Source organism: Schistocerca americana, chromosome 2, assembly GCF_021461395.2.
Source record: "Schistocerca americana isolate TAMUIC-IGC-003095 chromosome 2, iqSchAmer2.1, whole genome shotgun sequence".
In the NCBI taxonomy this organism is placed as follows: Eukaryota; Metazoa; Arthropoda; class Insecta; order Orthoptera; family Acrididae; genus Schistocerca; species Schistocerca americana.
In genome coordinates this window covers 1,022,330,445-1,022,355,554 of record NC_060120.1, presented here as the reverse complement: position 1 = coordinate 1,022,355,554, position 25,110 = coordinate 1,022,330,445, and the positions used below count along the sequence as shown (strand labels likewise).

Genomic DNA, 25,110 nt, shown 5'->3' with positions numbered 1-25,110 from the left:
AAGTCTATGCACTGTCCAACTGTTTTGTTTTTTGCACATCCATCAACATTTTCGGTACCCAACGTGCGCACTATTTTCGGTAATTCAAGTGCTCGGTCACAATGCCATACAAAACACTACGAGAAACATGAGGAAAGTCATCCCGCAAGGAGGAAATCGTAAAGCGTCTGTTTTCTCTCACCTTATTGTCCACGGCCTGCACCACTCCGTTGTTCATCATGCATATTTGTGCGGCCATCTTTAAATGCTCTCACCCACTTCCTTACCATTCCATCACTCATAATGTTTTCTCCATAAACTTTCACAGATCTCACAATGAATATCGATCGCTTTTAGACCTTTAGCACTAAGAAATCTTATAACAGCCCTTAATTCACAGTCGGCGGGAATCACGATTATCGGAGGCATCTTAAACACTCAGTACACAATGTACACAACGCAGAATCAGACTATAATGGCGTCAGTGCGTATATTAAGGTACAGGCTTTCATGTAAAAGAAAAATTATTAAGATATCTTAGCACGTCTTTTTTTAATTTCAAAACGGTACTTACTTAAAAAACACGCCTCGTAATTAGAAGTAAAGCACACTCCGCCTTCAGGCCACGGGTGCCCTACCGGGACCATCCGACCGCCTTGTCATCCTCAGAGGAGGATGCGGATAGGAGGGGCGTGGGGTCAGCACACCGCTCTCCCGGTCGTTATGATGGTATTCTTGACCGAATCCACTACTGTTCGGTCGATTAGCTTCTCAATTTGCATCACGAGGCTGAGTGCACCCCGAAAACTGGCAACAGCGCATGGCGGCCTGGGTGGTCACCCATTCAAGTGCCGACCATGCCCGACAGCGCTTAACTTCGGCGATCTCACGGGAACCGGTGTAGCCACTGCGGCAAGGCCGTTGCCTAATTAGAAGTAAAGAAGTACTAAATTAAAACGTCATGCCTGATGCGAAAACGAGCAGCGAAAATGTAAGACAAGGTGTACTTTTATCCTTTCATGATTATGTGGATGGTGTCAGCGATAAAAATGAAGTTTCTTGCATGTGTTCTCATTCTCGAATACTAGGTGAATAAAATCTGGGTATTCTCGCGTGGTAGCTTACACTGTTTTTTTTTTTTTGTTCACCCCCAAACTTAACCCTGTGATAGGTAGATGGTTCTTAACCTCACAGCGATTATTTCTAGACAGTAAGTGAAATGCGTGCCAAGTTTGGTTGAAATCGGTTCAGTGGTTTCGGAGGAGATGTGGTACATACACACATACATACAGACATTCATATCTACATACATCTTTGTAATGTGTGTGACTATCTTTTTTTTCCGTGATCCGATTTTAATTAAATATAGCCTATCCGGTGCCACTACCCACGGTGAAGTTCAGTGAAAATCCCGTAAAAATCCGTCAAGTAGTCTTGGAGATTAGCTGGTTCAGACTGACAGACAACACAAAAACTTTTAGTAAAAATTTAAGTCAAGGTATCTTGTTCTCCAGATCCGATTTTAATGAAGTAGAGCCAATAAGACGCCCACAGTACTCTAAAGTTACCTGCAATAACCCCACGAAAATTCCTCCAGTACTTTTGGATGTTAGCGTTGAAAGGTGGCTGCACTGAGCCACAGCGCCAGAGATTGCGCCAAAGAGTTTTATTCCGCCGGCTCCATTGGCAGTGCTTGTCGAGATGTGGCAGTAGTCAGTGCTTGTTGAGAAGTAGTAGTAGAGAGTCGGTGTTGAGATGTTGTAGTAGGGAGTGCTTGTTCCATGTTTTATGCAGTTGTTTGATGGGCTAGACAGCAGATGTTGTTCGAATGGAGATATTGTAATGATCAGAGTGCTTTTCGTCAATATATATGAAGGTAAAAAAATTCCCTTTTTTTTATTATTTCAATGTCTTAAATAATGCGTCATTACAGGTTCAGTCAACAAAGCATCTGGCTTGTGTTCCTGTATTAGAGTGTAATTCTGGTTTCCTTACTCAATTATAGTATTTTTATTTTTTTTAATTGCTTCAGTATAAATGGTGTTCAAAATTTCTTGTCTTATTGAAGAAGAACCGTGCCAGATGTGTACGTTGAATCACACTTCCACACACAGAACAGTTACACTTGTGCTTTGGTTTCGTACGTTTTATAGTTGCTGGGGACTTAATTAATTAATTGTGTTAACGGAAATTTTCTTTCATTCTTTGTTGTTATTCTATGCAGTCAGATTGCGTACTAAAACTAATCAGGGCCAACCGTTTACGAGACTTCGTAATCGGACTTACAGCTACTAAAAAAAAAATTAATTAAAAAGTATTTGCATTTCATATTTATATAATTAAGCCCCCATGCACGTGGCGACCGCTGCTTCGGATCGTCCCTTGAAATTCTTCTGATTGTATAAATAGCAGACAGTAGTATTGTTGTAGTAATTCGTAGTTTAGTAATTGTAGTCTATATTGCATGTGTAGATTTGGTAATTGTCAATCATCTAATGGTATTTTTTGCAGAATTTAATTTTTGTTGTCTTGTACACGCGTTTGACAATTTTGTGCAATTATGAAGATTTCAATTCTTCGTTAATCGTGTTTGAGGGAAGCATTTCGTGTGAATGGTATTGTTGGTGATATAACGTGTTATATTCTCTGTAATTTTCGTATTGTGACGAGTTCTGTATGTTTTGTAAATGATTACGCGATCGACGAAAAAGGCGAAAATGATGAATAGTGAGAATGACGAAATTGTTAACATGGCGAACTCGCCAACACAGGAGAACAGTATGATGAAAAATGAAGTAGAAAATAATTTAATAAGCAGGGAAAATAGTCCGGAACCAATTCAAAATTTTTCACAATCACAACATTTTCAGAATACGAGAGTAACGATAGAAGACTCTGGAGTAGTATCGAACACAGATAGCTTTACAGCTATGTCGAAGGAAGTCAGTTTTACGGAAAATGTTAGGAGCGAAAAGAATTTTGAACCAGTTAACATGGAGCAGTTGATGGGTGCAATATTAAATTTGGGATCACAAATAGGAACAATTAAAACAGAGATGGGAACTTTGGGATCTGAATTAAAAACTGATATCGGAACAATGGAAACACAGTTAAGATCTGAATTAAAAACAGTGGGATCACAAATAGGAACAATTAAAACAGAGATGGAAACAATGGAAACACGGTTAGACTCACGAATAGGGACATATTTCAAAAACATGAAAGATGAATTAAAGAAAGAAATTAGAGAAGATGTACAACCGATTTTGGATGCTCACAATAATAGATTAATTTCAATAGAAATCAGACAAAAGGAACAGGATAGAGAACAGGAGGAAAGAGATCGAGTGATAGTACAGAAATTTTCAGAGTTAAATTTACAACGTGCACACTATAAGGAGGAAATATTTGAGAGAATCGATGAATCCGTACCAAATGACAGAATAAATAATCTAACACAACAATATGAACAGTTAACTAATAAATGCGTCAATACTGAAACCCGAGTCCCGACACTTACAGAAGACGTAAATAAACAGAAAGAACAAATAGGTGATTTATCGGAAAGAGTGGAGGAGATTTCAGATAAATTGACAAATCTTAGTTTACATGGGGACATAGATTCAGGTGATACAGCTCCATTACCATTTGCAGAAACCGAAGAGTACCAGAACATAAATAAGCATGTTGAAAATCAGGGAAAATTTAATGAACGCGTTAAAAGGGAATTTGAGGCATTACAAAAGCAAGTCAAACAAATTCAAGGCGAAATCGTAGGAAAAGACAGCAAAAGAAATTTAGAATCACAGGTAGCAGAAGGGTTTGAAGAAAGTAATTTGTTTCATTTACGGGATGCAACAAGAGAGCGCCAGGCGCGCGAACTTGACAATAATCGTCATTGGGACTGGGACAGACGCGGTAGGTCTTTGTCGCCACGAGGAGAAAACTTTGACTATAAACACTTTTTGACTGTTCGGAAATTTAAGATCTTTCGCAATTCGAAGAATTACATACATCCATGTTCATGGTTAGATCAATTTATGTACGCACTTCCACCAAATTGGCCACTAAGTCACAAACTGGAATTTATGTGTGGATATTTAGAAAACGAACCAGCGACGCGCATGCGTGCACTTATTAGAGATTGTAATAATTTAAATGATTTTCATCATGCATTTCTATCGGCATATTGGTCCGAAAACACGCAAGACAGAGTCAAACATAGTCTTATTATGCAGCGTAATTTTAAACAGTCTGAGTTCCGCACGCCGGCAGAATACTTTGAAGACATGATTAGAAAGAATCAGTTCCTGTCCAGCCCTTATAGCCCGACTGAATTAATTCGCATTTGTTTAACTAAGCTGCCACAATCCATAAGACAAATTGTTTAGCTGGAAGATGTAAAGACGACATTGAGACTTCTAAGACTTTGCTACAAGAACTTGAGTATGACAACGACGACGGGACTTCTTGTAATTTTTTCAGTAACAGTAATTACAATAGATTGTCAGATAAAAGGGATAGTGATCGGAACGGACGTTATAGCGGTAATTTTGAGAATGACAGACGAAAAAGACAGGACAATAGATACCAGCCTTATGACAATAACAGACGTTCTAACAGAAATTACACAGACAATTATAATAACGGTAATTCCTACCGGAATGATCAATCATACGGAAACAGTAATCGGTATCATCAAGACAGAAATTATTCATACAGTAATAGAAATTCTTACTACAGAAGTAACCAGGGTAGTAGATACAACAATAATTTCAGAAGTGACGGTCGAAATTACACAAGAAGTAGTCATGCAGACAGACAGGAAAATAGAAATTTTAATAACAGACACAACCAAGAATTTGCATCTAACAGACAGGAAGGACCTAATTGGCATCCTCCACGTGACAGAACTTCAGAGAGACAAGTGCAAATTGTAGAAATTGATCCGCGAAATGAAGCGAATAATCAAAGACGTGACGCAAGCAATCGACAATGACTTGTAGCTTCGGGTTCTGGCAGCAATATAGACGGTTCAGAAAGTAATGACACTACGACTTTACACTACGTGCGCCTCGAAGACTTGAGAGACATTTTGCTAGACGAAAAGGAAAATAATGTAGACGCATTTTTACATCCTGTTATTGAAGTATGTGTGGGTAAGAATAAGTTCACTGCAGTTTTAGATTCTGGGAGCCCATTGAATGTCATTAGTGAATCAGTTTTTCGTATATGTGTAAGAACTATTGCTTGTCCTGTGTTACCTGTTTCTAAAACTACAATTCGAGGCGCTATTTCTGGAAAAAGTGTGGAAGTTAAACAACAGACCTATCTAAATTTCATTTCTCAAGGATACGAATTTTATGCTAATTTTATTATTGTTCCATTACTCAGTACACAAATTATATTAGGTATGGAGTTTCTTAACACACATAAGGCAATTTTGAACTTTAAAGAAGGAAGTGTGAATTTGACTGTTGCCGGAATGCCGAAATGTTTGAAATTTTTCGAGTGTTTAGCAAGATCTGAATCAGATACAAAATGTTTAAGGTTTCTTACTTCTGATGTTTTCGTTGAGCATTATGATGACAATGTGTTCATTCATGACAACGACAATAGATACAGAGACGCGATGGATGATATAATTAATAGCGAAGAATTAATTAATGAAAAGGTTAAGAAAGCTGAAGTGCCAGATGACATTGCAAGAGAAGAACTGCACCAAATTTTGACTTCACATGCTACAGTATTTAGTCATCATACAGGAACTATACAAAGCTTACAATATTTATTTAAAGTAAAAGAACACACACCATATCGGGGGAAAACGTACGCCATTCCTTTGGCTTACAGAGACAAGGTTAAGAGTGAACTTCAATACATGTTAGATCAAGGCATTATTGAGCCAGCAGTCAGTCCTTATACCAGCCCATTACATGTCGTTCTTAAAAAGGATGGGTCAATTCGTTTGGTTCTGGATTCCAGACAGATAAATAATATCATCATTCCTGAAACTGGCCGTCCACAAAATTTAGATGAACTTCTTCAACATTTCCATGGAATTAAAGTTTTATCCACGATTGATATGCGCGCAAGTTTTTAGCAAATAGAACTCCACCCTGATTGTAGAAAATACACTGCCTTTTTAGCCTTTGGTAACTGTTACCAGTTTCGGAAATTACCGTTTGGACTTACTGTATCTTCAGCAGCATTCATTCGTAGTTTAAACGAAATTTTACCTGTTTATCTTCGTGACAATATTACTTCATATGTTGACCATATTCTTATTGCTAAACATTCTTGGAGTGAGCACAACAAAATTTTGGATTCATTATTACGTATTTTTGCAAGAGTTGGCATTACAGTGAACTTGGAAAAATCTGAATTTGGTCGTTCTCAGGTGAAATTTCTTGGTCATATTATTTCTACAGAAGGTATTCTTCCTGATCCAGAAAAACTAGACGCTATTCGTAATTATGCTGTTCCTACCACAAAACGTGACGTTCGTAGTTTCCTTGGTGTCTGTAATTTTCTTAGACACTTTGTTAGATTGGACAATTTGACCACACCTCGTTTATGTGAACTATCTGGAAAGAAATCTAATTGGTGTTGGGATGAGGAAGCTCAGTCAGAATTTGAACAACTTCGTGATGCTTTAGTTGCTGCTCCACTTCTTTCACATCCGGATTTATCTAAAGATTTTTGTTTGGCGACGGACTCATCATACAAAGGCCTAGGTGCTCATTTATTTCAAGAGATAGAAGAAAACGGCGTTGTAGTACAGAAGACTATTGCATTTGGAAGTCGTGTTCTCTCTAAATCAGAAAAGAATTATTCGATTACGGAACTTGAAGCTTTTTTTCTGTTGTATGGGCTTTCACAAAATTTCGCATATTTTTGTACGGCAGACATACTAAGGTTTACACCGATCATCGAGCTCTGGAATTTCTTATGTCAACAAAATTAACTCATGGCAGATTGTCACGATGGGCGCTGTATCTACAGGAATTTGACTTTAGTCTTGTTTACATACAGGGTTCTTCAAATATTATTGCTGATGCTTTATCACGTGCACCTATGGGTTTGAAACAAAGTGCTGAAGAGGACAGCAAAGGAAACAATTATTGTTTGATGTATATTCAAGGTGTTGCGTTTGAGAATTTTATTTCGTCTTCGCTCCAGGACATCGCTAAGGAGCAAAATAAGGATCCAATCTGGAAGGACATTAAGGAGAAGTGGAGGAAAAAGGAAAGCGTAGCGATTAGACAGTATTATTTACTTCGCAATGATATTCTTTTTAAACGAAAATCGGTCGACAACTCTGTTTGGTTAGTTTGTATTCCTGATGAGTGCGTTAATAAATTGATTTGGTACACACATTTCAGTTATGCGCACTTTGGTCCCAGAAAATGCTTCCATAAATTACGGGAAAATTGCTACTTGAGTAATATGGAAAAACGTATTCGATCTGTTCTTGCCAAATGCAAATTATGTCAAAAGGCTAGGCCGCCAACTATTTCTCACAGAGCACCGTTGTTTCCTATCATTCCAGCGAAATTAAAGGAGATGGCTGCAGTCGATTTGTTCGGTCCAGTGGTTCGTTCTACTAATGGTTTTGCGTACATTTTCGTAGCAGTGGAACTGACATCAAAATATGTGTGTTTTACACCTTTACGCAAAGCAACAGCTCGTTCAGTATCTAATGCTTTCATCAAACATTTTCTTAAAGAAGTGGGTCATGTTGATAAGGTTATATCAGACAATGAATCACAGTTTCGCTCTAAAATTTGGCTTCGTACTCTACGGCGTCGTAAGGTTAAACCAATTTTCATTTCACTTTTTCACCCTCAATCTAACGCTTCAGAGAGATGGATGAAGGAAATCAATAAATTGTGTCGACTTTATTGTCATCAGAATCACAAAACATGGGATCAGTACCTTCATATTTTTCAAAACATTCTGAATGAACTCCCTAATGATTCAACTTCTTTACCGCAGATGCTGATATTAAAAAACAAAGCACCGACAAATCGCATTTCTGAAATCGTTCCTTTTCCGCCTTCACGGAAACTGCGGCATTCTGAAGTTGTCAACCTGGCTCTGCAAAATATTGCATCTGCGGCTGCTAGAAGAGAGAAATCAGCTAAACATCCTGGTCGTTTAAAAATCTTGTCAGTTAATCAGAAGGTGTTAATTAAGTCTCATCGTTTGTCTCACAAAGGAAAAGGCTTATGTCGCAAATTTTTTCTGCTTTATAACGGTCCATATAGAGTTCGCAAAATTATTCATGATAACACTGTCGAAGTATAAACTCTTAAATCTCGGCGCTCTAAGGGAATACATCATATATCGAACGTTAAAATTTTTGTGGAATGACATACTTTTGAGAAACTAACAGCTACATGTAAACATGCAGAGAATACAAGGATACCGCGCTGTGTTTTGGCGGCGGCACATACACAAAGCAACCGTCAAGTCTGCGCGCCGCACAAGGCAGTCGTTGACCGCAAACAATTACTTCCTACGTCAAGAGCCTACAGCTGATCGAGCGCTCAGTGCGAATGCACTGACAGCCGTAAACAAATACACAATGTAATTCCTCCGCATAAATTCAGTATAAAGCTATAGTGACTTGATAAATTATGTTATTTACGTTCAGTATTTTTCAGGATACGGTTGTATAAAATATTTAAGAACTTCAGGTAAATTCGGTGTGTGTCCGACGTTAAGAGGACTTGCTATCGAGAAAATTTCAGGAAGAATGTCATTTCGAAGAAAAAAGTAATAAACTTAAAAGGTAACTATTAATTGAGTTTATTTTTCAGGTAACATATTTCCACTTAGGTACGTACTTTAGACGTAATTTGCTGCTCGCGATTACGTGATTTATACTTTGTGTTAACTGATTTTGACAATGATTGATTAATCAACAGGGTTGTTACTTATGTATATTATGCATCGCTTGGCTGCTATGCTTTTTCACTGACGTCATATTTTTTTTATTATGTGCCTGCTGTGCCTATTTATTTAAATTATAATTGTCACCTGATTAATTGTGCTGACTGTGGTTATGTATGTAAGTTATACTTTGTGATTTATCTGCTTGCACCTTCATGTTTACTTATTAAGATTACATATGAACATTTATTTGCTTATGCTGATATGATGATAATGACTTGTTTATTACGTAAAATATATATTTGCTGCTTTGCGTATGGATTGCATATTTATACATTTTTGTTTGTTGTCATAACTACTCTTTAATTTGTTATATTGAAATGCTGATATACTGTGTACGAACATAGAGTTTAGGTCACACTATGGTATTAATTATAGATTGTTTGCTTGGCAGAGCCTCGTTGTAGGAATTGTGCTGCATCCACTTGTTGACATTCTGTTCTCTACTGGTATATTTACTAGCTATTGCATGTTTTGCTTACGCTCAGTGCCTTATATTTTTAAGATAAGAAAATGAACTGCTATAATTCGACGAACGACATTAGTACAAGAAACTTCATAGAAGTCACATGAGCTGGAGTTTTTATGGAAGCTGCATAAATTTATGCTAATAGGAAGGAAGCTAACGACATGACATACCAACACTAGGGTTAGACCATCGACAGTTATTACACTGCATTCTTCGTGAGCAATTGAAATAGCAAGTGACACTTGACACAAGAAATACTCCACATGTATGTTTCTGATTTGCCATGATTCTTGAAGTAGTGTACGCACTGTGAAATATTACGATTTATTCACTCAAAGTCTTATGTGATCTTTCACACTTCGTAATCGTACTTACTTACTGAAAGTTCTTCGGACTAAAGGCTGTTAGAGGTCATGTATGCATTTCTGTTATTTAATGATGGACAAGGTAACCAAAATGTATTTTATGATTCATAATAAGTAGAAGATTTGGGTCAGATGGATTACACAGAGGTTGTGTGTGGACATTGTGTCTTCGGATTGTATGGGATGATGAATTGAAGTTTGCACTAGGATTTTATCTGTACTTGTTCGAGGAGACTGACTAGAGGAAAAAGTTGTTATGGAAGTGAAATTATATTGGCGATAAGGTTTATGTGTGTCGACGAATTGAAGAGGTATTATTGAGGTACTGAGGTTGTGTGAAGTTGATGATTATTGGAGTTTTGGTGGACAAGAGGTAAGGTAAATGATATTAATGCTAAGGTTTATATGTATCGACGTATTGAAGAGGTATTATTGAGGTATTGAGGTTGTGTGAAGTTGATGATTATTGGAGTTTTGGTGGATAAGAGGTAAAGTAAGTGAGGAGTATATTTTTTTTTTGTTGGTTTATATGGAACAAGGAGGATGAAGATGGCAGACTAGAACACTCAAGTGGAAGAAAGATTGTCTACACACACACTTTGTTAAACCACTAAGCAGTATATACTTTTTTTGAGAGAGGAAGCATTTGCATATCTTGGCTCACTGACAGTTGTCCAGCAACAGTACATTTGATTTGGCTTGGCAGTCATTGGTCTTGACATGATGACTATGACGTTGACTAACTATTATTGACTGTTATACATTGCTGCCACTCCTACTTGATACGCAGGTCTCGAACATCAAATCTTGGACAGAGTTACATTTACACAGTTAACACTATTCAATTACACAGTAGTACTTAATGTGGATGAAAGATGAGTGAGTGTGTTTTGTGTGTTTTCCTTTCCTAATCCCAGATAATTGGTACCGACCTATCTCCTAAATATTATTTTACTTGTTTGTTGTGGCTTGCATTGACACCTATAAATATTATAGGTTCACTGTTATTTGTGTATCTGTAACAGTTAATATGAGAATTATCTGATATCATTTGTGTGTTTATTATAATTTGTATGTTTAGTGTAAGAGCATTGAGAATAATTTTGTAAAAGCAATTGTTTGTGCATTGAAACTTTTGTTCGTGCTTGCACCTGTTCAACATTGCTGGGTGCCACTTGGAAATGTTTAATTTCTGCTGATATACTCTGATGAACAGTGTGATTAGTGATAGTGAATATTATGGACTGTTACTTGCACTTTTTCTACATGATTGGTGCCACTAGGACATGTTTAATTTCTGCTGATAAACTCTGATGAACAGTGTGATTAGTGATAGTGACTATTATGGACTGTTACCTGCACTTGTTCAACATTGATGTGTGCCACTTAGAAATGTTTAATTTCTGCTGACGAACTGTGTGATTAGTGATAGTGAATATTATGGACTGTTACTTGCACTTTTTCTACATGATTGGTGCCACTAGGACATGTTTAATTTCTGCTGATAAACTCTGATGAACAGTGTGTTTAGTGATAGTGAATATTATGGACTGCTGTCTGCACCTGTTCAACATTGCTGGGTGCCACTGATGGACTGCTTCTACTGAAATGATGTCACTTGTTGCTGTCTGCACCTGCTCAACATTGCTGGGTGCCACTGACGGACTGCTTCTACTGAGATAATGTCACTTGTTGGTGTCTGCACTTGTTCAACAATGCTGGGTGCCACTGATGAACTGCGTCTACTGAAAAGATGTCACCTGTTGGTGTCTGCACTTGCTCAACATTTCTGGGTGCCACTGATGGACTGCTTCTACTGAGATAATGTCACTTGTTGGTGTCTGCACCTGTTCAACAATGCTGAGTGCCACTGATGAACTGCTTCTACTGAAAAGATGTCACCTGTTGGTGTCTGCACTTGTTCAACATTACTGGGTGCCACAGATGGAACTGCTTCTACTGAAATGAAGTCACTTATTGGTGTCTGCATCTGTTCAACATTACTGGGTGCCACAGATGGAACTGTTTCTACTGAAATAATGTCACTTGTTGGTGTCTGCACTTGTTCAATATTGCTAGGTGCCACTAATGGACTGCTTCTACTGAATGATGTCACTTGTTGGTGTCTGCACCTGCTCAACATTGCTGGGTGCCACTGGTGGAACTGCTTCTACTGAAATGAAGTCACTTGTGGTGTCTGCACCTACTCAACATTGCTGGGTGCCACTAATGGAACTGTTTCTGCTGAATGATGTCACTTGTTGCTGTCTGCACCTGTTCAACATTGCTGGGTGCCACTGATGGAACTGATTCTACTGAAATAATGTTTCTTGTTGCTGTCTGCACGTGCTCAACATTGCTGGGTGCCACTAGTGGAACTGCTTCTACTGAATGATGTTACTTGTTGCTGTCTGCACCTGCTCAACATTGCTGGGTGCCACTGATAGAACTGTTTCTACTGAAATGATGATACTTCTTGCTGTCTGCACCTGTTTAACATTGCTGGGTGCCACTGATGGACTGCTTCTACTGAGACGATGTCACTTGTTGGCGTCTGCACCTGCTCAACATTGCTGGGTGCCACTGATGGAACTGCTTCTACTGAAATGTCACTTGTTGGTCTCTGCACCTGTTCAACATTGCTGGGTGCCACTGATGGACTGCTTCTACTGAAATGATGTCACATGTTGGTGTCTCCACCTGTTCAACATTGCTGGGTGCCACTGATGGACTGCTTCTACTGAAATGATGTCACTTGTTGCTGTCTGCACCTGTCAACATTACTGGGTGTCACTAATGGAACTGCTTCTACTGAAAGATGTCACTTGTTGGTGTCTGCACCTGTTCAACATTGCTGGGTGGAGCCACAGCGCCAGAGATTGCGCCAAAGAGTTTTATTCCGCCGCATCCACTGGCAGTGCTTGTCGAGATGTGGCAGTAGTCAGTGCTTGTTGAGATGTAGTAGTAGTGAGTCGGTGTTGAGATGTTGTAGTAGGGAGTGCTTGTTCCATGTTTTATGCAGTTGTTTGATGGGCTGGGCAGCAGATGTTGTTCGAATGGAGATATTGTAATGATCAGAGTGCTTTTCGTCAATATCTATGAAGGTAAAAAAATCCCTTTTTTTATTATTTCAATGTCTTTAATAATGCGTCATTACAGGTTCAGTCAACAAAGCATCTGGCTTGTGTTCCTGTATTAGAGTGTAATTCTGGTTTCCTTACTCAATTATAGTATTTTTATTTTTTTTAATTGCTTCAGTATAAATGGTGTTCAAAATTTCTTGTCTTATTGAAGAAGAACCGTGCCAGATGTGTACGTTGAATCACACTTCCACACACAGAACAGTTACACTTGTGCTTTGGTTTCGTACGTTTTATAGTTGCTGGGGACTTAATTAATTAATTGTGTTAACGGAAATTTTCTTTCATTCTGTGTTGTTATTCTATGCAGTCAGATTGCGTACTAAAAGTAGTCAGAGCCAACCGTTTACGAGACTTCGTAATCGGACTTACAGCTACTAAAAAAAAAAAAAAAAAAAAATTAATTAAAAAGTATTTGCATTTCATATTTGTATAATTAAGCCCCCATGCAGCGTGTTCAAAGACAGATAGATACGACGGGTTTACAGATTTATTATTAGTAGCGACAGAACCATCAGAACGGAAAATGTTATTAATAGCCAACTGAAAATAAAGTGAAGTGCACAGAGATCAATCGCTATAACCGCGGCAAACAGAGTCTATTCCTTATCAAACAGCGTTATACTATCTTTTGCAATAAAAAAAACGATAATATGTGAAATAATTAATTTAAGGTCCTGACTGAAACTAATGTGGAACTCCATAGGCAAAGAACTTCGCCTGACGCAGGACTATCTACGGCGCAAAGCCTGTTCATGCGTATACGCAAGTGCCTGAAGTTGAGCCGGCTACGCGTAGTTCCCGAGATAAACTGACCAGTGGCCTTCACGTGTGACGTAATACACTCCCAAGGTCAGGACTATAAGAATAAACCGCGAGTACTGGCACGACTTTCCGCAGTCTCTGCGGACTCCGGCTAGCCTCGCAGAAGAGCCAGTACGCCAGTTGACACAGTGATGAGCATCGAGAAATACAAGGGACGCGTCGCACTGGTTACTGGCGCCAGCGCGGGCATCGGTGCCGCCATAGTGCAGGCGCTGCTGAAGCATGGACTCACCGTCGTGGGAATGGCCAGGAGGGTCGAAAAGATTAAGGTAAGGGCGCTTCACCACTGCAATATATACGGAATAAAATAACACTTATATTATTAAGAGGGCGTTTAACCCCTACATTCAATCAGTGTAAATTTTTCCCAGTCAAGGTGTCTTCGTATCAGTTACTACCTTTGCTTCAAATCACTGCTGCTCCACCTACGTGCATTATTTTATGCTAAAAGTAATAGTTTTATTACCTTGTGGTTTCTATTCGGTATTTCAGTTGTCTTCCCACCTTCTCACAAGCCCTCAAGCTTAGGATTATGTCTTAATTGCGTTGGGTGTGAAGAGAGCTTCTGGAGACTGATTTATATCGAAAAATGCCTGGTGTACGCAAAGATCTTGATATTTCGAAGTATACCCCACTACTGAATTTACTGTGTTCGTTTTTACTTCTTGTTAAGATCTATTTTCCTTCTGGCACGATCTAAATTTACTTGAAGCATTAGATATAGAAGAAATACGTTTTTTAAGACGGGTCTAAAGTTACCCTAAATGATGGTTTGACTTTTTACCAGTATTAAAACAGAAATTTTACTCTAATAGGACATTGTTAGTATACATTTTCACTTTCCCAAACACTCAGTAACTATAGCTTTAAATGATAGAATATCTGTTGTGATGTGTAACTTATAGTGTGTCCAAAATTTTCAAAAAATAGAAAAAGTGGTAGAGTTATCCCGACTGACTGTGTGCAAAAGCGCTAATTTTTATTACGTTACTATCGCGTGTAATGTTTCTTACCCGAACTAAAAACACATATTTTCACGAAACTACTTAGGTAATAGGATTGTACGTGTATAAACACAACTTTAGAGTATTTTAAAGCTGTAGTTAATAATCTTTAAGGTGTAAACACTCTCTTCTCATTATGACAAAGAATACATCTCACAAGACAGTGTATTCTAGAGAGTGTCTTTTATATAATCAGAATCTTTGCTGATGTATTCTTCACAAAATGAAAATTAATGTACCTTACATTTTAACCTACAGCAGGTCTTGCAAGACGTTTCGGTTTTCTGGTCCTTTTTCCAGGGTGACATCTTATACCCCCCAGAAGACAATTTAGCTTTCTTCTGTCTTGCCTCTCCGACTTCAGTAAGACACCTCACAGCAGATTTTATAAGTGACGGTGGTGCAGATTATTCCCTTATATCTTGCTTGAGATGTTGCAGCCTCTTACTCAGTGTGTGTATTAAGACAATTCTCTGAAATGTGGTCATCGTCGCTTTCAGACTCATTATTTATCTCATATTGTTTGCACAATGTTCTACAGAGAATGCCATGTCTTTATCCTGTTCGAATCTGCAGTTTATTCCTAAAGTTCAGTGGGCACGTTATCACATGCGCGTGGTATTTACTACTCAGGCAATACAAAAGACACCTTTACTCAACAAGGTAATGCGAGAAACTTGGGAACTTACACATTCTTACAAGGAGGGACACTTGGTCGAAAATTATGTTGAAGGTCATAGTTGTGCAATTTATCTAACAACAAAACTACGGCAGGGTATATTTTACCCTATACGTGTGCTTAGGGGTTAAATCATACCATAACTCAAGGCACTGTGTTGAGGTCACTGCTAATTCATAGTAATATTAGCTATCATTACTCTTGCAGGATTTATTTTTCTTCTATTGGTTACCTGTCACACTAATCAACAAATTAATACTTTTTTTCTGCATCCGGTTTGTAAATGTAATTGTGTAATGTCTGGGGTGCTGAACTCACCGATAAAATCAACTTTTCTCAGTAACGCCACACTTCCTAGGTACACAGCAGAATCAAAAACAGTAACATTGACAGAATTAAAACAAACAATAAATACATATATTGACTTTTAGAGTCCATTAATACTGAATTAGTTCACAACACTCTTACAAGTTTAACCTTCTCTGTTATTCGGAAAATGTGACAGCGATATTCTTGATCATTCTCCTTAACAATACCCCCAGCAGTAGTCGCCCATCATCGAAGTGTCAAAGTCAGCTCGGTAACTGCGTTCTATCGTACAGTCGTCTAGGTGAAAGTGTTCACACTATTCATCGGTTACGGTTCCCAAATTTACCGGAAAGAAATTGAGGTAGGAATGTAACATGTGAATTTTAAGCGGGATAATGTACCTCATGTTCTTGCAGCTCTCGGACAGGTCATTTGTAACAGAAACATAGTTATCATCTATCCTGTTGCCCAAACAGCTGTTCACATTTGTTCTGAAAGAGGACCAGCAGCTAAGGCGTATTTTTTTTTATTTGGAATGAAAGGTTCCACCTTCCATCAATTTTCTTGTTTATGGTGCAGTGCCAGAATATTTTGAAAGGTTGATTCGGATTCTACATACTTATACGTACCAAAATACAAATTAATTCCTACATCAGACTCCGTGTACAAAACGGCTGTTGACTCATGTTATTACTCATACCTATACCACGAAGGAAGAAACTTTGTACTTACAGCTTTAACCATTAGGTGCATTAGCAAAATAAAACTAAATGCGTCGCCGAACAACCAGAATCATTGTTCCGTGATACCTTGATCTAACCACAATATATGTAAAACTCAAGGAGGACCGCTAGAACAGCAAACCTACGTCTTCCATATGACGCTTGTCTGGTGACAGAAACACGAGCAGTTAAGTATTGGAGCACTTTCCAGTTGAGAGTAAAGAAGTCCAACGGCGCCATTTCTTACACTGATCGAAAAGTCCAGGTTATGCACCATACGATTTCCATCTTTTATTTAGCTGAAAGGACACCTCGAGGGACTTTCTAACGATGCGGACGGTCTAGCAGCGGTTCTGGAATGATTCCGTGGCCGGCACCGGTTCCGATCGTTGTTTATGGTGACTGTGTTTCAAAGTAGTGCCACGTGTCCGTGTCTCTCTGCAGTGCACAATTAATTAAAAGTTAGTCGGCCTGCCATAATAAAGTGTTAGTTTTTGAAGTCACCAGATAACGTTCAAATTTCAGACTTTGTGCAAAATATAAACAGTGTTGTACGAAAGTCACGCAGCAATCCCACTTTAACATTGGCGATGCACAGTACATTAAACATACCATAGCCGGCCGCGGTGGTCTCGCGGTTCTAGGCGCGCAGTCCGGAACCGCGCGACTGCTACGGTCGCAGGTTCGAATCCTGCCTCGGGCATGGATGTGTGTGATGTCCTTAGGTTAGTTAGGTTTAAGTAGTTCTAAGTTTTAGGGGACTGATGACCACAGATGTTAAGTCCCATAGTGCTCAGAGCCATTTAAACCAAACATACCATAGACGCTGCTAATTTGCGTCCCTCACACATGTCATTGCCGTAAGATATAGAACTGGCGAGCTACACTTACGACAACCTCTATAATTACGATAGTTACACTCTGCAAAAAAGATTATGAAAAGTGGCATCCTTACTGCCGTTTAGCGTCTATATCGTCCATTCACTATATGTATTTATTGCACAATCACAGCACTGTTATCCTATAATACGAATCCAGTATTTTCAGTGCGGATGTACAATTACGTATGACCTCCGTTCTTCGCGGATTTGTACTTAAACAAAGATAAATCTTGACTACGAGGGTGGTTCGATAAGTCTAGTAAAAAAGGAAGAAAAATTATTTGTTTCGAAATCAACTCACCTTACTCCCCGACGTATGACATACACTCGGTTCAGCGATGCTCCAACTTTTTCATCCCATTAGAAAAACAGTTTCTTTCAAATATTGCAAAATACTCGCTGACTACCACTATTGATTTCACGTTTGATGAAAATTTCTTCCCAGCAAGCCAGAGTTTCAAGTTAGGTCTTAAAAATGGTTCAAATGGCTCTGAGCACTATGCGACTTGACTTCTGAGGTCATCAGTCGCCTAGCACATAGAACTGATTAAACCTAACCAGCCTAAGGGCATCACACATATCCATGCCCGAGGCAGGATTCGAACCTGCGACCGTAGCGGTGGCTCGGCTCCAGACTGCAGCGCCCAGAACCGCACGGCCACTCCGGCCGGCCTCAAGTTAGGGAAGAATAGCTTGGGGCTAAGTCTGGTGAACAGGGTGGATGAGGAAGCATTTCAAAGCCTAAATTATGCACTTTCGCCATTTTTATCGCTGATGTGTGGGATGGTGCATTGTCCTAGTGAAAGAGCATTTTTCTGCATGCCGACCTCAGTCTTTTTTCAGCCAACGCAAGTTTCAGACGATCTAACAATGAAGCATAATAGGATCCACCTGCTGTTCTGTCTTTTTCCAAATAATCCATGAGAACTATTTCTTCAGAATCAAAAAGTAAAGAGAAACAGGGGCCGTCAGTTACCAGCTGAAAAAATGTTCCTTGGCTCCTTGTCTTTGTCCATTGTTTTGGCTGCTGTTTTGACTTTAGTGTGTAATCATGGATTGAGGTTTCATCAACAGTCACAGAGCAGCGCAAAAAGTCCTGTAAATTACTATCAGAGATCGTCAGGCACTGTGTTGAAATGTTGTACAGGGTACACTTTTGATCGGCTGTGAGCAATCCCGGCATCCATCCACGCACACAATTTTTTCATAGCCAATTCTCCGCGCAGGATATTACGCACACGGTCAGTTGAGATGCCTACAGTCTCAGAAATTTCACGAATTTTTATACAGTGGTCTTGCATTACTGCATCATGGATTTTGTGAATTGTTTCTTTTGCGGTGGCCTCAACTGCAATGTGGGAGTGCGCTTCGTCTTCGCTACTTTTCCGAACACGTCTAAATTCATTAATCCAAAAGTAAATGGTCTTCAGTCACGGTGCGCAGGCCGCATGAACGTCATCCAATTCTGTATTATTGTATGAGATCCTTTATTGTATGATTATATGATAGCGGAACAAACACTGGTAGCAGTTACTTCTGTAAAATATCTGGGAGTATGCGTGCGGAACGATTTGAAGTGGAATGATCATATAAAATTAATTGTTGGTAAGGTGGGTACCAGGTAGAGATTCATTGGGAGAATCCTTAGAAAATGTAGTCCATCAACAAAGGAGGTGGCCTACAAAACACTCGTTCGACCTATACTTGAGTATTGCTCATCAGTGTGGGATCCGTACCAGCTCGGGTTGACGGAGGAGATAGAGAAGATCCAAAGAAAAGCGGAGCGTTTCGTCACAGGGTTATTTGGTAAGCGTGATAGCGTTACGGAGATGTTTAGCAAACTCAAGTGGCAGACTCTGCAAGAGAGGCGCTCTGCATCGCGTTGTAGCTTGCTCGCCAGGTTCCGAGAGGGTGCGTTTCTGGATGAGGTATCGAATATATTCCTTCGCCCTACTTATACCTCGCGAGGAGATCACGAATGTAAAATTAGAGAGATTCGAGCGCGCACGAAGGCTTTCCGGCAGTCGTTCTTCCGTCGAACCATACGCGACTGGAACAGGAAAGGGAGGTAATGACAGTGGCACGTAAAGTGCTCTCCGCAACACACCGTTGGGTAGCTTGCGGAGTATAAACGTAGATGTAGAAAATGTTTAATAACAGCCCGAAACTCGGTTTTCTCATTTTCAACTGCAATTAACACGCTGACCATGTCAAACGTCTGTCAACAATGAACTGTTTGTTGTTAATTGTAAAATTCTTTATACGATCCTTGAAATAATCAAGCTTACCAAACGTAAAGGCGCAAGAAAATATTCACTTCTTTCGTAGAAATTTACTAGATTTATCAAAGCACCTCGTAATTTACTTATACAATATACATAGAACTGTACATTTCTATTCACAGTACACTGTACATACTGTACTGTATGCTGTATTTGTATCCTTTCTGGATAGCAGGTACTGTTTAAAAGCGAACATTTTTATTTTCCAGGTAGATGTCTGGTATTCAGAAGTTTTACTGTACAATACTGTTGCGCAATATAAGAGTGTAGCGTGAAACAGAAGTCTCGCTCCTGATCCTCATAGCGCATTTCCTTGCGTATTAACAAAACAAAACTCTCTCTAGTCTAATTTCTTCCCGTGCATATTTTCGGAAGAAAATGGGACTAAGAGAGAGGCCACTTGGCAACACTGTGGTGACATATAGGACAAGCATCTTTATTCAGTATTGTACAGATACGAGACCCAGTTAGAGCAGTAGGTAGATGTTTGCATTAGGATACCCGAGTTCACGAATCAGAGTCCAGTTTCATGTGCATCTTCGTTTCTTGATTTTAGGCTGCATGGTATACTGAGGTGACAAAAGTAATGACATAGCGATATGCACATATACAGATATCGGTAGTTTCGCATACAGAAGGTATAAAACGGCAGTGCAACGGCGGAGCCGTCATCTGTACTCATGTCATTCATGTGAAAACGTTTCCGGCGTGATTATGGCCGCACGACGGAAATTACCAGACTGAATGCAGAATGGTAGTTAGAACTAGACGCATGGAAAATTGTTAGGGAATGCAGTATTCCGAGATCCACAGTGTGGCGAGTATGCCGAGAGTACCAAATTTCAGGCATTACGTCTCACCACGGACAAGCAGTCGCTGACAACGATCGAGAGTGGCGGCGTTTGCGTGGAGTTGTCAGAGCCAACAGACAAGCAACATTGCCTGAAATGAACACAAAAATTAATGTGAGACGTACGAAGAACGTATTCGTGAAATGCGGCGAAATTTGGTGTTAATGGACTATGGCAGCAGACGACCGACAAGAGTGTCTTTGAAACTTCCTGGCACATTAAAACTGTGTGCGGGACCGAGACTCGAACTCGGGACCTTTGCCTTTCGCGGGCAAGTGCTCTACCAACTGAGCTACCGAAGCACGACTCACGCCCGTCCTCACAGCTGCCAGTACCTCGTCCCCTACCTTCCAAACTTTACATAAGCTCTCCTGCGCACCTTGCAGAACTAGCGCTCCTGAAAGAAAGGATATTAGAGAGACATGGCTTAGCCAGAGCCTGGGGGATGTTTCCAGACTGAGATTTCCACTCTGCAGCAGAGTGTGTGCTGATATGAAACTTCCTGGCAGATTAAAACTATGTGCCGGACCGAGACTCGAAGTCCTGCACAGGAGAGCTTCTGTAAAATGGTTCAAATGGCTCTGAGCACTATGGGACTCAACTGCTGAGGTCATTAGTCCCCTAGAACTTAGAACTAGTTAAACCTAACTAACCTAAGGACATCACAAACAGCCATGCCCGAGGCAGGATTCGAACCAGCGACCGTAGCGGTCTTGCGGTTCCAGACTGTAGCGCCTTTAACCGCACGGCCACTTCGGCCGGCGAGCTTCTGTAAAGTTCGGAAGGTAGGAGACGAGGTACTGGCAGAAGTAAAGCTGTGAGGACGGCGCGTGAGTCGTGCTTGGGTAGCTCAGTTGGTAGAGCACTTGCCCGTGAAAGGCAAAGGTCCCGAGTTCGAGTCTCGGTCCGGCACACAGTTTTAATCTGCCAGGAAGTTCCATATCAGCGCACACTCCGCTGCAGAGTGAAAATCTCATTCTGGAAGAGTGCCTTTGCTAACACCACGACATCGCCTGTAGAGCCTCTTCTGGGCTAGTGACCATATCGGTTTCACCATAGACGACTGGAGAACCGTGATCTGGCCATATGAGTCCCGATTTCAGTTGGTAAGAGCTGATGGTAGCGTTCCAGTGTATCGTAGACCCCACGAAGCCAAGCATCCAAGTTGTCAACAAGGTACAAGCTGGTTGTGGCTCCACAATGTTGTGGGCTGTGTTTACATGGAATGGAGTCGGTCCTCTGGTTCATCTCAACCGATCATTGACTGGAAACAGTTATATTCGGCTACTTGGAGACCATTTGTAGCCATTTATGGACTTCATGTTCCGAATCAACGATGGAATTTTTATGGATGGTGGTGCTCTATGTCACCATGCCACAATCGTTCGTGACTGATTTGAAGAACATTCTGGACATTTCGAGCGAATGATATGGCCACCCAGATCGCCCGACATGGGACGCAATCGAGAGGTCAGTTCGTGCACAAAATCTTGCATAGACAACACTTTCACAATTATAGACGGCTATAGAGGCAGCATGACACAATTTTTCTGCACGAAACTTGTGAGTCCTCGTCACGTCGAGTTGCTGCGCTACGCCATTCAGCAGGAGGTCCTACACGATATTATTACGTATCTCATGATTTTTGACACCTCAGCGACCTAATACTATAGCATTAGAAGATGTTGGAAAGGGAGAAGAATTTCTGGGGTACCGCATCTAACTTTTGACCAACAATAAAAAAATGAGAGGCTATATGAATGTGATCCTTCAGCAGCCAGTCTCAGATTTTAAATAAAAATTTGGCCAAGTGCTACTACGACTCGAGCACTGAGGATTCCCTACAAACTTAAATATGCATCCAGTGCACCTAGATAGTTCGCCCATTCTGGCACTCGAGAATCCTGAGTGTTTTTTTCATGGTATCGGTATGGATACTGGCAAGATATTTTTCCCGGGAATTCCAAGGACGTATCAGAATGTATACAGTAGTTCCTGAGGCTAGTCCAGACATACAAAGAGAAGCGCGCAGGAGACTTCAATTTACGTATGTAGAGAGGGAAGATTTAAATATTCTTCTATTATGTATTTGGAGGATGATGAATGCAATGTAACTTGTAACGGCTACACGAGATATTTTTTAAAAGATTTCTTTATGCCTTCAGCCGCCATTCTCTTTATTTCATGTACGATTGTGCAATTTCGGCCTCAGGCCATTTTCAAGCATCTAAAACGGTAGGATCATTCATAGGATACATTAGTGACACTTCTGATTTTGATGTAGGAACAAGTCATACCTGTAGATATACTAGGCGCATTATAACTTACTTTATGGATGATTTTTTAGTAGTAAATAATGCCATGTGCGTCGTTGCTCATATGACACCATGTTATGGTCATAAAATAGATTCGAGATGTTCACGTTACTTTAGGGGCACGTTACGTTCGAGCAGTTGTTGCAAAGCTCTTATATATCAGGCCCACGTATTTTACAGAAATTTGTTAACCTGCATATGCTTCTGTGTTCAGTTATATTTAATTATCGTTAATCATTGGTGTGAATAAGACTGTATGTAATTTCTTTAAAATAACTTGTAAATATTTGTTTTTCACTGTGGGAGCACGTTATGTTTGAATAGTTGGTACAAAGATTTTATATATGAAATCTGTCATAATACTCTAATGAAACAGGATTGAGAACTACGAGAGTCGAGTAAAAACTGCTTTATGGTTGCGTAATGTTCGCATTACAGTCATATTTTTATTAACGAGTGTAGCGATAATTTTACATTCTATGGTTCTATAGTGCTTCGCCGTAGAACTGGTAGAAAGTTGTCTAGGCGTTTCCCATTTCGCGGTTTTTTTTCTCATTTAAAATTCTGTTTGACTGATCTTTTAGATGGATATAAATTTCAATTTATTCCATTACATCCTTTCTGTAATTTATGTAATATCTGAAGTGGTCCATTTGTATTACGTATTTTGTGGTTGGTGTCTTTTAAGTATGCAGCAAATGTGAATTGGTTATTGTCACTTATTGTCGTGTGTTCTAACTTTTCTTCTTGTTTGCCCAATATACAATTTTGGGCTTTCTTCACAGTTAATTTTGTAGATTCCTGATTGTGAAAACGGTTCTGATTGACGTGGTATGTGTCTCAATAGTCGTTGTAGATTGTTAGTGATTCTGTAACTGGTGTATAATTTTGTATTCTTGAAACATCGAGAAATTTTGTCGGAAATAATATGGTCATACAAGAACTTTATTGTTCTGTGGTTCGTTTTTGTCTCTAGTTAAAGTTATTTCATCCTAGGGATTAGCATGTGTTTGATTGATTTTCTTTTTGAATAACGTGTCAAGTTTTTAGGATAACCATTTCGGAGAAGATCTAGTTCTTTCTCAATTTTTTTCTTTTTTCAGTGGTAAGTTGTTTAGTCTATGTAACATAGAATGAAAATATGCGAGCTTGTGTGCTCTCGGGTGGCATGTTTGGTTGTGGATAATTGTCTGTTGCCATTGGTTCACAAAAGATATCGAATATGTGTTCAGATTTTTCGTTTGAAATTTTTAAATCCAGAAAGTTTACGCTCTTACTTTTTTCTCTTTCCATAGTGAAATTAATTTTTGGATGCAAATTGCTGAACCACGAATGCATGACGTTGCACTCGTCTATTGTGCCATCGAACAGGATTAAGATGTCATCGACATATCTATAGTAATAGACGAATTGTTTTCGCTGATTGAGTGAGCTTGTTAAAATTTTTTTCTTTTAAAGTGTTAGCGACAATACCAGCTACTATACCTGCTAAACATGAGCCCACTGCTATCCCATCTTCCAGGAGATAAATTTTATTCTGAAATGAGAAATAACTGTAGGAATTGATTAATTGTAGAAGTTCTATTATTTCACAAATTTCACCTTGAGTGATTGTCTTATATTGGGGAAGTTGTTTTCAATGGTTTCTAAAGTTTCTGTTACTGGAATATTTGTGGGCATGTTAGATATATCGAGTGATAAAAGTATTCCATTTTCTCGTATTTTTATTATTATTATTATCGTTAATTCCCCATTAAGGAGAGCGTTAAAACACAATGAATATTCGCAATGACAATATGGTACATAAATTGGTACATTTCGAATTCATGGCACTTTTTTCTGTCTCTTTCTTTTCTCTTCCCAAAAACCTTTCATAAATTCAGTGTGTTTCTTCTTCCTCTCTTCTGTCCACTTCTTTCCTGATTTCTTCTCTTTTGGTGTTTCTTCGAATTTCTGTTTGTTGATTTTTTCTCTGTATTTTCCTCTGTTTGATATTTATTCTTCCATGGTTTCCTTTACCCAGTTAGTTTTCACCTTATTCGTCACCACTATGTTAAAAATCTTCTTGGTCAGCCTATTTTCATTCATCCTATGAATGTGCCCATAGAATTTTGCCCTTCTTTTTCTGATATTGTCTGTAATTGTCTCTGCCTGTTTGTACAATTCCTCTGTTGGCCTCTTTATCCAGATCCCCTGTCTCTGAACTGGCCCATAGATCTTTCTCAGAATTTTCCTCTCTTGCTTTTCCATTTCCTTGATTTTAGCTCTTCCTCTGATTACTGTTGTTTCTGAGGCATACAAGGCCTCAGGTAAGACTACTGTTTTGTAATG

General features: G+C 39.4%; 1 protein-coding gene, 1 non-coding gene and 1 pseudogene across 2 annotated transcripts in view; 2 read left to right on the top strand and 1 right to left on the bottom strand.

Annotated features, from left to right (window-relative positions):
- Positions 1-787: 787 nt before the first annotated feature.
- On the bottom strand, positions 788-905 carry LOC124596826 (annotated as a pseudogene).
- Positions 906-13,793: 12,888 nt separating this feature from the next.
- The window catches only part of LOC124596397 (dehydrogenase/reductase SDR family member 11-like), a 119,080-nt gene continuing 107,763 nt past the window's right edge, over positions 13,794-25,110 (top strand). The window contains exon 1 of the mRNA XM_047135524.1: positions 13,794-14,005. Coding sequence (XP_046991480.1) covers positions 13,868-14,005 — 138 coding nt within the window. The 5' untranslated portion in view covers positions 13,794-13,867. The remainder of the gene's footprint in view (positions 14,006-25,110) is intronic.
- On the top strand, positions 21,303-21,377 carry Trnas-uga. The gene has a single exon. It is a non-coding gene; the product is annotated as a tRNA-Ser (tRNA).